Genomic DNA, 13,045 nt, shown 5'->3' with positions numbered 1-13,045 from the left:
TGCTGAGGTTCACCTTTCCACAAAGCCATCCTGAAGATTGGGACTCTGTCTTGCTCCTCCACCCCAGACTCCATTTCAGCTCTGGTCTCTGACACACACACATACACACTCACACACACACTTGGCCACATCTCCACTTGAATGTGTCTTCCAGAAACCTCCATCTCACTGAAAGGCACTGATCTGTAGTGAGCAGGTCCATGCAAACCTGCCCCCAAAGGCTGAGGAAACTGAGGGACCAAAGAAAGAAGCTGACAGATCCAGTTTCTCAGAAACATTTAATGGGTACTTATGAACGGAAGCACATCTTGACCAGCCAGGAGATGAGATGGTAGGTGCCAGACTATTACCCCAGACCAGTGCTTATATACCATATGGAATTTGCTTAAGGGCAGAATTAAGTATTTGTTTATCATAGCATCAAGGTTGTTTTGACCTAAGGGCAGGATTTATGGTAAGTATGTGAGAGTAGAAATCTTAGAGGCATTCCCAGAACTGGGATTAATCAGAAATCAGCATGGTGGACTAGTGTCCAAAATGAAGTTACTTTAGCCTCCACAGGCACCATTTGTACTATCCCTCCCTAATGCCTCATATTCTGGCGCCAGACCTGCCCACTCTCCCTCTTGCAGATAAATCTAGCCACTTTTCTCCTTTCCCATTGCTCTTACCCTGGTCAGGCCCCATCCTCTCTCACCTGGACAGGCCTCTTGTCTTCCCCTCTGTTCATGCCAATCTGCTCTTCACATACACACTGGTCTCTTCATAAAAGTTCGTTATGAAATGTCACCTCCAGCTCAAAACCACTTCATGTTCCTGTTGCTCTCAGAGGAAATATTCACAAAGCTCTGCAGGACCCAGTGCTACCAGCGTATCCAGCTTCATCGTGAACCTCTCTCTCTTATTCTCTGTGTTCCCTCCACAAGGTCCTTTTACTTTACCAAATGTGCCATGATCCCTCCTGCTTCAGGCCTTTATGTAGGTTGATCCCCTTTCTAGACCACCTTCCCTGACCCCTGGATCCTCCTACTGTAAGCTCTCATTGTACCCTAAAGCATTTCACTCATAGCTGTCATCAGAGTGTCATCATCTACGTGTATGATTGCTTTGTTAATGTCTGACTCCACAAGCAGACTGACTGTTGCCCTGTAAGGGACCATGGATGTTTTTCTCAACCCTAACACTTACCCAGTAGCCAGCTCATAGTAACCCTCAATAAAGCTTTGCCCTTGCCATGAGCTGAGCATCATTCTAAGTGCTATTCATGTATTAGCTCATTTAATCCTGGAACAACCCTAGGAATGAGTACTATTATTTTCTCCATGTTATTGATAAAAGAAGTGAGGCCAGAGAAATTAAGTAATTTGTCCAACTTCACAAGAGAGTAAGATTCATACATAGCCTGATTCAAACCCACCCACCTGATTGGAGTTGGTGCTCTTGATCACTCCTTATGCTGCCTCTTCCTGATGGGTAGTTGATAATTTCCACTTAACAGAGAAGCAGTCTCCAGTTCCGCAGAGCTGGAGTTAGGATCAAGAGCCCCATCCTCCTTTTGCCAGCCTTGGTTCCTGCAGCTTTGCCTGCAGAAGTTTATAATATACTCATCTAGGGCCTGGCCCCAACTCTGCCCTCTTATCAAAGTCACTGGGGGCACTTCTTAAACTTTCAGACTTCTGGGCTACAAGAGGGCCTACTCTGGGCTAGCAGGCACACAAGGTTTCTATAATTCTTGGGGATGAAATCACAAGGGAAGACAGACCCTCCTGTGCAGGCTGTACAGCTGTTCCAGGCCAGAGAATAGGAGGTCCTTACAGAGAGGCTCAACCTCATCTCAAGAGGACTCTCAGCGTTTATCTTCTAGGAAACACGTGGTCATAAACAGCCCAAATCCCTGCTTTTCTAATGCAAACCACTTCCTCTGGGTCTAATCTCTGTGAGGAACAGCTGGCCACCATACTGTCATAATGATCCTTCATAAACATTAATGGGACAGAGGTAAGGTGTGCCTAATTGACATGGGGCATCTTGGTGTCTGGGCAATTGTATTGACAGGAATTTGATTTGTAGTTTCCTGTGCAGACTTGAAGCTCTGAAAAAAAAGTGCTGCCTTCTGCACTAGCTTCTGCAAAGTGCACTAGCATCCCCAGCTACCAAATAAGGTCACATGCTGGGGAGCCTCCAAGCCTGCTCTGGTTTCTGGTAGAAAGGAGTGACTGAGCACACACCACCAGCTGGCCTCAATCATAAGCCTGCAATTCCTTCTTTAGCAGTTGTTCAGCAAGGATCCTAAGTTGGGTTGGTTTTCTAACAAGCTTACCAGTGGGACCCACAGTGTGACACAGAGCCAGCGTGGACTTGAGATATTCTTATTCCCACTCCATTATATTATACAGACTGGGTGTCTCTGGGCAAGTCACATCACCCCACTGAAGCCTCAGTTTCCTCATCTTCAGTGAGGAAATGGGAGGCTGATCTTTCATGATGATACCTCACTGATTTGATGAGAAACAAAGTGAAAAAATGCCACCCCAATATAAACCTACATCATAACCATGGATGATACTGTTAGAGCAGCTGCTTAAGACTGCAGGCTCTGAAGTGTGTTGCATGAAAGTAGGCAGCACAGGAACCGACACATATTAAAACTTCTACAGCAGGGCATGGTAGCTCACATCTGTAATCCCAGCACTTTGGGAGGCTGAGGCGGGTGGATCACCTGAGGTTGGGAGTTCGAGACCAGCCTGGCCAACGTGGCAAAATCCCACCTGTACTAAAAAGACAAAAATAAAAAAAATAGCCTGGTGTGGTGACGCACACCTATAATTCCAGCTACTCAGGAGGCTGAGGCACAAGAATTGCTTGAACCTGGGAGGCAGAGGTTGTAGTGAGCCAAGATCTCACCATTGCACTTTAGCCTGGGTGACAAAGTGAAACGGTCTCAAAAATAAAAAATAAAAATCCCTTTCTGAGTCAAAAAAATAACAGGTACTGACAAGGTTACAGAGAAAAGAGAATGCTCGCACACTGCTGGTGGGAATGTAAATTAGTTCCACCGTTGTGGAAAGCAGTCTGGAGATTTCTCAAAGAACTTAAAACAGAACTACCATTTGACCCAGCAGTCCCATTACTGGGTAGGTACCCAAAGGCATAAAAATCATTCTACCATAAAGGCACATGTGTATGTTCATCACAGCACTATTCACAATAGCGAAGACATTGAATCAACCTATGTGCCCCTCAGTGGTGGACTAGATAAAATGTGGTACATATACACCATGGAATACTATGCAGCTGTAAAAAAAAAAAATGACATCATGACTTTTGCAGGAACATGGATGGAGCTAGAGGCCATTGTCCTAAGCAAATTAATGTAGGAACAGAAAACCAAATGCTGCATGTCCTTACTTCTAAGTGGGAGCTAAACATTGAGTTCACATGGACACAAAGAAAGGAACAATAGGCACTGGGCTTATTTGAGGGTGGAGGGTGGGAAGAGGGCGAAGACTGAAAAACTACCTCTTAGATGTTATGCTGATTACCTGGATGACAAAATTGTCTATACACCAAATCCCTGAGACACACAATTTACCAATGTAACAAACCTGCACATGTACCCCTTGAACCTAAAATAAAAGTTGGAAAGAAAATCTAAATACATAAAATAAAAAATAAAAATCTCTCTCTGGCTCTCTTGCAGATTATATGAGTGTGTGACAGGGTGATGCAGCACCTTCAAAATTCCACATGAACATGAGGGTAGCTAAGTACTGCATGGAAAACTGCACTGCCTTGCATTCTATTGCCTTTCCACTGGGTTAATCTAGAATTAGTTCTGGACTCTCCTCACCTACCACCCCTGTCCCATTCCTGCCTTCCCAACCTGATAACTGGAACTGGAGGTGTATCTCATCCATGGTGACCTAAAGAACTGAGGTGGTTAGATTTCTCCCACTGTCACCCCAAACTCAGCAGTTCAGAATCCTTCAGTTTCTTACTGCTGCTGCCTAAACAGAATCACCATGGGTGTCGGGGGAGGCACGAGGGTTGGGAAAAAGAGGACCGGCCAGGCAGAGAGATAATCTGCCATCTCAAGCCTGACTTCTACAGAGGAATTCCCAAAGGAGAATGAATGTGCCCTGCCGTGGGCCAGTGGATATGGGAAATGCATGTACCACATTCACTGAAATCAATTCACACACAGAAAGTAAATACAATGTGTGTATGGCTGAGGGAGGCTGCCACTATTTAGGGAATGAGAAGAGCATCCAAGCTTACTCAGATGGTGGATGGGGCACATTTTTTTTTTCCAGAAACAGGCTTGGAGGAAAAAGGAGCTCAGTAGCCACACACCCACAACCCAGCTCCCCAGCTCCATTCCAGCACCTGAAGACAGGAAGGTCTGAAAGCCTGCTCTCAGCAAGCACGCCTGACCTGTTGCTGAGTGTCACAGTGGCCCAAGAGCTGCTTGTGCCCCAAGAGCTAAAAGATGGAAGTGGCAGAGGATAGCTTTCCAAATCCCCAGTGCCAAACCTATCTTTCCCCACTACCATCATTGCCCCCAGCCCTTCAACTGCTGATGAAAAGCCAGTTGGCCAGAAACTCAGACTGAAGAAAGTGTGTGTGTGTGTGTGTGTGTGTGTGTGTGTGTGTGTGTGTGTGTGAGAGAGAGAGAGAGAGAGAGAGAAAGGGAGTGGCACTCTTTCTTTGAGTTTCCCCCATTCACAGCAGAAGGCCTATTGATGTCCAAAATTTCCAAATTTTGCAAAGTTGAAGAGGAAATTACCAAGGATTTCCCTCACAGATCTCTCCTTTAACAGAGGGGAAACACAGGCCCAAAGGAACGACATGGCACAGGAGTAGCCAGAGCCAGGCCGTCCTCTCCACGCCCCCGGCCCCCCAATCCTCACGCACATCTACTGCGCTTCCCACTAGGTTTTGTCATCGAGCCTCGCATCTGGAAACTTGCATGCAACCTGCTAAGGAGACAACCAGGACGGAGAAGCTGCCAAGCGGACGCCTCCCGTGTACTCTCCCCTAGTGAGCCTCAGGTGGACGCCAACTCCTGGGAAACCCGAGAGGACGGGAGAGCCTTCACCATCCCAGAGTTCAGGAACCCCAGAGGTCAGGAGTTGCCCGGTGGGAACCCCCAGATTTTCCAACCCTCTCCGCTCCGTGCAGGGGCCCCTGTCCCAGCCGTCTTTGGGCTGCGCTCTTCCTCCGAAGCCCTGCGCTCTCGAGGCTGCCAATACTGCGCGATGGCGCACCGCGCCAGAGGGCAAGAGCTCCAAATTGGAGCCGCCTGGAGGTGGCCTTCCCGCCCCCGCCGGCTTCTGTTGTTTATTTCTTCCTGGGGGAGGGAAAATCACACAGCCTGTTCGTTTCCCGAGCCGGGACGGTAGCAGAGCCGGACATATGGGCATCTCGCGCTCCGCATCTGTGTCATCAGTCGCGTTTTCTGTGGATGCCTGCGTGTGTGCACGGGTGTGTGTGTTTGGGGCCAGGCGCTGGGAACAAACGTGCATCTGTTAAATTTGACAATAAAGTCCTACAGCGAAGCTGCCAAGATTGGGGCGGTGGGTGGGGGCGGAAGATAGAGGGGTGGAGGAGAGCTAAACTCTCAAAAGGCGAGGCCAAAGCGCCTGGCCCAGGTATTATGTTGGGGGAAGGTGAGGAGAGCAGCTGCTCCTTCTCTCGGGGTGTGTATGGGAGCGAGGGTGCATGTGTCCCTGTAAAGAGTACACACCGATCTGCTCAACATATGTCGCCACAAATCACAGTATCTCTCCCCCCTCCCACCCCCCGCTCCCTGAGCAGCTCCTGACAGAGCGCAGAGCAGAGAGAGGCGCTGAGAAGAGGCGCCGCTTCAACAGGTGTCTTGGTGCGCAATGCACCTTTTCAAGCATTGACGGTCTCCGCCGCCGGTGGGAATAATGTGGACACTTTGTTTCCAGGCGCGGCGCGCGAGCTGCGGACGCCTGGGGGAGGCGGCCCTGAGCAGGGAGGGGGGGATCTGGAAATAAAGACCTCGGGCGCTCCTGAGCGCCCGAGCCCTCTCTTCCCTTTGTTCAAAGACTCCCTGGGCCGGAGCTCCCTCGTGCGCCCTGGGGGGTGGCATATGGCGCCCTCTCACCTACCCAAGAAAAAGAACCAGCCACCCTTTCAGGAGCGCAAGAGGTCCCTGGGCCTGGGGAGGGGGAGTCTCAGAGGGAACGGCTTCTCTCCGAAAATGGGTGAGGAGCCCGCCTAATCTCTCCCCACCCTGCCTCCACCATCCCCTCAGCTGGCGAAGCAGCCGTTGGGTGGGGAGCTGCGCGCTGGGCAGCACCAGCCTGCGGAAGCGCTCCAGCTCCTGGCAGATGAAATATGGGTCTGGTGAGCCCCTGGAGACCATATGCTTTCAATAAAAAAAGACAAATAGGACCGAGATAGGCCTTGCAGCCAACCTGTTATAAATGAGTGGCAATTGGGCCAATGTACACGGGGGCAGGGCCCCCAGGGGGAGGCCTGCTCGGTGCCAAATCCATGTGTCAGCTTCTGGGACAGGTGTGACCAGGGGCCAGGGGCCAGGTCTCCCCCCTCCGGGTTTATCACGGCAAAGGTAATATTGTGCTAACTATGAGTAAACAGTCATTGTGAAAATGAGGGAGAGTTTATCAGAGGCGAACTAGTTGGGGGGTGGCTTAACAATAAAGTTGTTCGCCTTAGGAGCAGGTGATGGCTGGCTGCACGGACTCTCGCAGTAGATGTTTTCCAAAGCACTCCACTTTACAATCTCTTGTAATTATTTATTAAACGAAATCTATTTATTATTATTTTAGCAAACACTGGAGACAGGTGGGGCTTTCTTTTCGTCGTCTCCTTTTGTTTGAAGGGCTGTTTGAAGTGGCCAGTCTCGGCCCGGGCAGCTCGCTCGCCAGATTTTTGTCTTCCCCTCTTTCAGTGTGAAGCTGAAGGCGAGAGAAAGGATCCCCCTCCTCTGGCAAGCCATTAGCTATTCAGCTTCCCATGGCCCCCTCCTTCCCTGCACAATTCTCAAAGAGCCCCCAGGCAATGCTAAAAACTACCCCCGCCGACTAGAAGGCAGGAGGGCTGGCCGCTGCCTGCCTTCTCTTCCAGTATGCCCGCGGTCTCCAGGCTTCTGGCTACCGCCTTTCTCCTGAACCCCTTAAGCCTCCAGGCAAACTTAGATCTCAGGGGACGGAGGGGTGCGGGAGTTCCGGAGGTCTTAGGGGCGGTGGATGACCAGGAGCTGCAAGAACACACTCTGCTGTCTGCGGGAAGAGCCATTTCGCAAACATGGCTGGTGCGCATGGAGTCATCACCGCCTGCGCCTCCGCAGCCAAAGGCACGGGAATTAACTTTGGAGAGGGGTCTGTGCGCCCTTGCAGCTGAGAGAGAGGGCCTAGATCCTCAATCTCTAATCCCCTAGGACTCCTCGACTTCCGGCCCTGGCCTCCTGGCCTGAGGAGGGCTGCGGAACGTCCTTGCATCTCTCAAGAAGGCGGCTGCCCCCAGACACCGCGCGCTCCCCGCCCTGCTTTTTGCGCAAAGCAGGCGTGATGGAGACCTGCAAGCCTTGGAGGGCCGTGAGCCGGAGAGGTTTAGGGGAGGCTGGATAAGAATTCCAAGCAGGTCCTAGAATTCTCTACCTATCAAGAAAGCTTGAAAGAACCCCCAGAGACTTTCCTGGAATGGGAAGCTCGACCTGCAAACCTTGTCCTTATCCATTAGCCGCTCCAGGCAGACCCTAGATAGAGCGAGACCCACCCCTATCTGAGGTCCCCCCAAACCCATCTGAGGTCCACCGCCAGATAAGAGTTAAGCTGTGGGAGGCTCTTCAGGCCTCTGGGAAACCAGAGCGGTGCCCTCATGGTCAGGGTTCCCTCCATGGAGCTTAGCCAGGTCAGGAGGCCCTAGAGAAGCATGGTTTGGATTTTTTCTCCCAAATCAAAAAAGCTTTAAGTTAGTTCTCTCCCAGTTTCTAATTCGCAGGTGAATAAATCAAGCAAGGCTGGGGTATGAGGCAGACAAGTTTGAAGAGGAGAAAAAGAAGGAGGAGGAGGAAGAGGAGGAGGAGGAGGAGAAAGAGGAGGAGGAGGAGGAGGAAGGGCAGGAGAAGGAAGAGGAGGAGGAGGAGGAGGAAGAGGAAGAGGAGGAATGGACACTGGCTCCCCTTGCCTGGAAAATGGACCATTACTCCTTTTCTAATCTGACCCCCAGACTCAGGACTTCTGTTTTCTGCATTTTGGGTCTCTTGTTTTGCCTTGAAAAAACAACAACAACAACAACAACAACAACGTTTTTCCCCAAATCAAAGAGCGGTAGCTGGTGCAAGGGAAAATCTGGGACTAGGAGTCTTAAGATATGACTTCTATGTGGTCCGGATAGAATTTGCTTGCTGTGCGACCTTGAGAGAGTCACCCCCCCTCTCTGGGCCTTGACTTTTTCATCTTTAAAGAGGGCCTGGAATTCCTATTCCCATACAAGAAGACAAGCTCCTAGCAAGTGGTGACCTAAGAGAGGAGCTGCAGCAAATGCTAACCCAACAGTCCCAGGTGGTCCCTTTGTTGGTTCTGACCCTGTCCTCAGGCTTTATTTCCCCAGAGAAAGGGAAGGAGCCTCTGCTCACAGAGCACCAGGTAAGACCGACAGGACCTCGCCACACCACTGCCCAGTCCTTGACCCCCCCTCTTGCTGATTCCTGGGCATATCACCCTCTTCCTTGGAGGAAAAATTGCCTCCCAAGCAGCCTGGGTGGTAAGAGGCTGTCACTAGGGCAGGCTCACAGACCTACCTCTTCCCCTCACCCCACCCTTCAGCCCCACAGTTGGGTCCTGTACCCTCCTGCAGTTTCTGGGAGACTCAGGGTATCTGGACCTGCTAAAAAATGAAGACTTCATCGCCTAAGGACATTTAAACCGGGAGACTTCACCCCCAGCCTCGGCTTCTTCCTCCAGGCACGACCGGGTCAAGAGAGAGAAGCGGAAGCCGCAACCCCTCACACTGAGTGACCGGAAGCAGAAGACCACGGGGTGTCCCAGGCGGGGACAAGAAGGAGGGGCTGGGGAAGAAAGGAGGGATGATGCGTTCAGACTCACTTTGGAAAGATTTCCAGAGAGCGCTACCAGGGACAACCCCAGGGCCTTGGAGAGTTCCTGCCCTGTGTTCGCTGTGCGATGCCTGAGTTTTTCCGAGGCAGGGGGCTGGAGCAGGTGACTGCTGGCAGCCGCTGTCTGTCTGCTTCCAGTGCCTGCACACCGTGGTGATTCAAAATACACAAGGGGGAGGGGCGCAGCGGCTCTGTTTCCCAGCACTTTGGGAGGTTGAAGTGTAAGGAACGCTTGAGCCCAGGAGTTCAAGACCAGCCTGGGCAACAAAGCAAGACCCCCGTCTCTATAAAAAATAGAGATAAAAAAATTAGCCAGGCACAGTGATGCACACCTGTAGTCTCAGCTACTCGGAAGGCTGAGGTGGGAGGATAGCTTGAGCCCAGGAAATCAAGGCTGCAGTGAGCCGTGATTGCACCACTGCAGTCACACCTGGGCAACTGGAGACTCTGAAACACACACACACACACACACACACACACACACACACACCACTCACTTCCCAGAACTCTTCCTGTCACAATTCCTAGCCAGAACGCTGGGATACTATCCACAAGTTGTAGTAATGGAATGTCCCCTTGAGGGGTCCCCCACAGCCAGCCTCTGCCTCTGGAGTGGGATCTATGGGGGTGGGGTTCTAAGCGCCTCTGGAGAGTGTGAAGTAGCATCTCAGGCTGTGGCAGAGGCTCGGACACCCCCAAAAGAAGGTCTGTGAATGGAAGGGACATAGGCTTGATCGCTCTCCGTGATGGTCCCTGTCTTTCCTTCTAAGTTGAAGAGAGGCAATTCTAAAGAGTACCAGGAGAACAGGGTGCCCTTTAGAATTCCAGGACCCTTCTCCAGGCTGCTAGTCAGGACAACGAGCTCCTGGTTGTCTCTGCCACTACCTTACTGTGAGATTTTGGACTAGTCATCTCCCTCACTGAGCCTAAATTTCTCCGTGTCTAACGTGTGGGCATTGTACCCTAGAGGCGTCAAAGTCCCCTCCAGGACAGATGCCAAGGTAAGATAGCTAGGAGCAATGCGGTCTGCAGTGGCCGGACGAGAGGCACACAAGGTTCTTCTCGCTGGGCGAGGCTCTTTGAGGAACCGAGAGTTGCTGGGACCCAGCCCGAGAGAGCAAACAGAGCGGCGCTCCCCTCCCCCGACCTCGGCCCTTTGTCCGGAATCCAGCTGTGCCCTGCAGGGGAGGAGCGGGCTCGCGTGGCGCGGCCCCGGGGCCCAGGCGCTGATTGGCCGGTGGCGCGGGCAGCAGCCGGGCAGGCACGCTCCAGGCCCGGGCCGAGCAGATAAAGCGTGCCAAGGGACACACGACTTGCTGCTCAGGAAATCCCCGAGGTCTCACCGCCGCACCAAGAGAGAGGGCGACAGAGGCCCGGGATCCCATTCGCTCTTTTCTTCTTTGGGGCTGGGGCAACTCCCAGTCGGGGGCGCCTGCAACTCAGCTGAACTTGGTGACCAGAAGCCTGCTCAGCTCCCCACGGCCCTCGTTGCTCACCGCTCTCTATTATTTTGCGCCGGTACAAAGGTAACATTTGGAGGTTGCCAAGGGACGAGCGGGGGAAAGAGGGATCCTCTGACCCGGCGGGGGCTGGGAGGATGTCTCTTTTTTTTCCCACCTAGCGTCGGAATCAGGGACTGCTCCCGGTGACCAACGCAAGCTTACCCTTCCCTCTGACCCCGCCGCAGGATGGCGCCTCATCCCTCGGGTTCGCCCACTGTCCAAGTGACCGGTGAGACGGAGCGGCCCTTTCCCAAAGCCTTGGACGACGAAGTGACCTGCGCCACGTCCGCCCCGCCCAGCCCCACTCTTAAGCGGGGGAACTGCGCGGAGGCGGAAGGGGGAGGCTGCAGAGGGGCCTCAAGGAAGCTCCGGGCGCGACGTGGGGGGCGCAGCCGTCCTAAGAGCGAGTTGGCACTGAGCAAGCAGCGACGGAGTCGGCGCAAGAAGGCCAACGACCGCGAGCGCAATCGGATGCACAACCTCAACTCTGCGCTGGACGCGCTGCGCGGTGTCCTGCCCACCTTCCCAGACGACGCTAAGCTCACCAAGATCGAGACGCTGCGCTTCGCCCACAACTACATCTGGGCGCTGACTCAAACGCTGCGCATAGCGGACCACAGCTTCTACGCGCTGGAGTCGCCTGCGTCGCACTGCGGGGACCTGGGCAGCCCAGAAGGCGGCTCCCCCGGGGACTGGGTCTCCCTCTACTCTCCAGTATCCCAGGCTGGTAGCCTGAGCCCCGCCGCGTCGCTGGAGGAGCGCCCCGGGGTGCAGGGAGCCACCTCTTCCGGCTGCTTGCTCCCAGGCACTGTGGGTTTCTCAGATTTTCTGTGAAGGGACCTGTTGGTTGCTGGGCTGTGGGTGTTAAGGGTAAAGGAGAGGGAGGGAGCCGGAGGCGTCGAGGGTGGGCGACGGCGGCGGCCCTCAAGAGCACTTGTTCCTTCTGCTTTTCGCTGACTGACCCCTGGAGGACCCACGGGGGCGGCAGGCTGGGTTCATTCCCGGGCCCTCCGAGCCGCGCCAACTCACACAAACCTTGCTACTGCCCGCGCGAAGTGGGCAATTGCAAGCTGAGCTCGTTTTAGGCCTCCTCCCTGCCACCACCCCAAAATCTCATTCAAAGTATACGAGAATGATAGCACTACCCGGCCGGAGCCGCCCACTGTCTCGGGTGGCCCCACCCGCGCTCGAGTCTGTCTGCCTCTCTGTCTCTTACCACCCCTCCTCCAAAGTGATTCAATCCGATGTTTGGTCTCTTAGCGCTTGCTCCCCTTGCCCGGGCTCCAAAGACGCTGCCGATCTTCTCCTCTACTCCCAATCAGGTCCGGGGTTTCAGAGCACTTCACTCTGCCTTAAAGCCAAGAAGGCGATCCTCTGCCTTCTCCTCGTGCACTTTTCGGAGCCATTGCCCTCCCGGGGCGGAAGACCAGGCTGTGAACTGGGAAAGCGCTAGCCGGGCCAGGGAGCACCTCCCCAGCTTCCTTGCGAACTGCACCTGAAACGTGAGCGGCGCTGCAGGTGCCTGGAGCACCGCGCATCTTTTTTTTTTTTTTTTTTTTTTTAAATCGGTTTGTAAATTATATGATGTCTTTAGAAATGAATTTTGGTACAGTAAATTATATGGCCCCTCTCCCATTTTACACAATTGTATTTATTAATGAGATTTCACCGCAGGGAAAACTCTATATTTTGTATATTAGATTATTTAGGGACTGCTGGATGAGATTTTAAGCCAATAAAAAAGTGGGGACCTTCAAGAAGGCTCAGCAAGGTGACTCCATTGTGCCCCAGGAAGAGGAGGGTCACAGTCACTGCAGCTGAGGAAGAGCACCTCTGTCCAAGCAAGGAGAGGGATGACACTCTTTCTGGAGGTCTGGGCCAGAGGTAGGGCAGATTGCATTTGGAGTGATGGCAGTCTTCTGAGTACTTATTGATCCAGCCCCCTTTTTTTCTATATGGGCAATGACTCCTTTTATTTCAAAGAGCAGTTTAGAAGAAAGACAAGCCTCCAACTAGGACTACTGACTCTCTTTACCGGCCCCTTCCCCAGTTCCACCAGCCTAGCTCTAGAGCAACTGTTGGTTGCACTTGGGGGAGGGAGACAGTAATAATTCAATCGCAGAGTCAGAGTCCTCGGAAACACAGCTGCCAGGCTGAGCATCCTAGGAATTTTCCCAAGGTGCTTTGAGGCCTAGTACATCCCTGGAGCATATTTTAATCCCCAGGCACTGGGGTGGCTGTGTCTTGAACTCATGGAGCTGAGCAGCCAGCAGCAAAGAAAGTGGAGTGTCTGCTTGGAATCTCTGGCAATGCCCCTACCCTCATCACCTAGAAGCCTTGATTGAAAACTTACCAAGAAACTGTTGAAGGTTTCCAGCCACACCATCTCTCTTACTGGCAAGGTGAAATAGTACTGGTCAGCATGGGAACT

General features: G+C 52.7%; 1 protein-coding gene across 1 annotated transcript; it reads left to right on the top strand.

The window, feature by feature from the left end:
* The first annotated feature begins 10,383 nt into the window (after positions 1-10,383).
* NEUROG3 (neurogenin 3) lies at positions 10,384-12,350 on the top strand. The gene is made up of 2 exons (XM_032256190.1): positions 10,384-10,638; positions 10,800-12,350. Exon 2 carries the CDS (start codon positions 10,801-10,803, stop codon positions 11,446-11,448), a length of 648 nt encoding a protein of 215 aa, XP_032112081.1. The 5' UTR covers positions 10,384-10,638; position 10,800; the 3' UTR covers positions 11,449-12,350.
* The last annotated feature ends 695 nt before the right edge of the window (positions 12,351-13,045 follow it).

This window comes from Sapajus apella, unplaced genomic scaffold, assembly GCF_009761245.1.
Source record: "Sapajus apella isolate SASKATOON/1434 unplaced genomic scaffold, GSC_monkey_1.0 scaffold94, whole genome shotgun sequence".
Taxonomy (NCBI): domain Eukaryota; kingdom Metazoa; phylum Chordata; class Mammalia; order Primates; family Cebidae; genus Sapajus; species Sapajus apella.
The sequence above is the reverse complement of the archived record's forward strand: the minus strand, read 5'-3'. Positions and strand labels throughout refer to the sequence as shown.

Excerpts from the sequence above, each read along its gene's own strand:
- NEUROG3 (XM_032256190.1), top strand. The coding sequence starts at position 10,801 with ATGGCGCCTCATCCCTCGGGTTCGCCCACTGTCCAAGTGACCGGTGAG.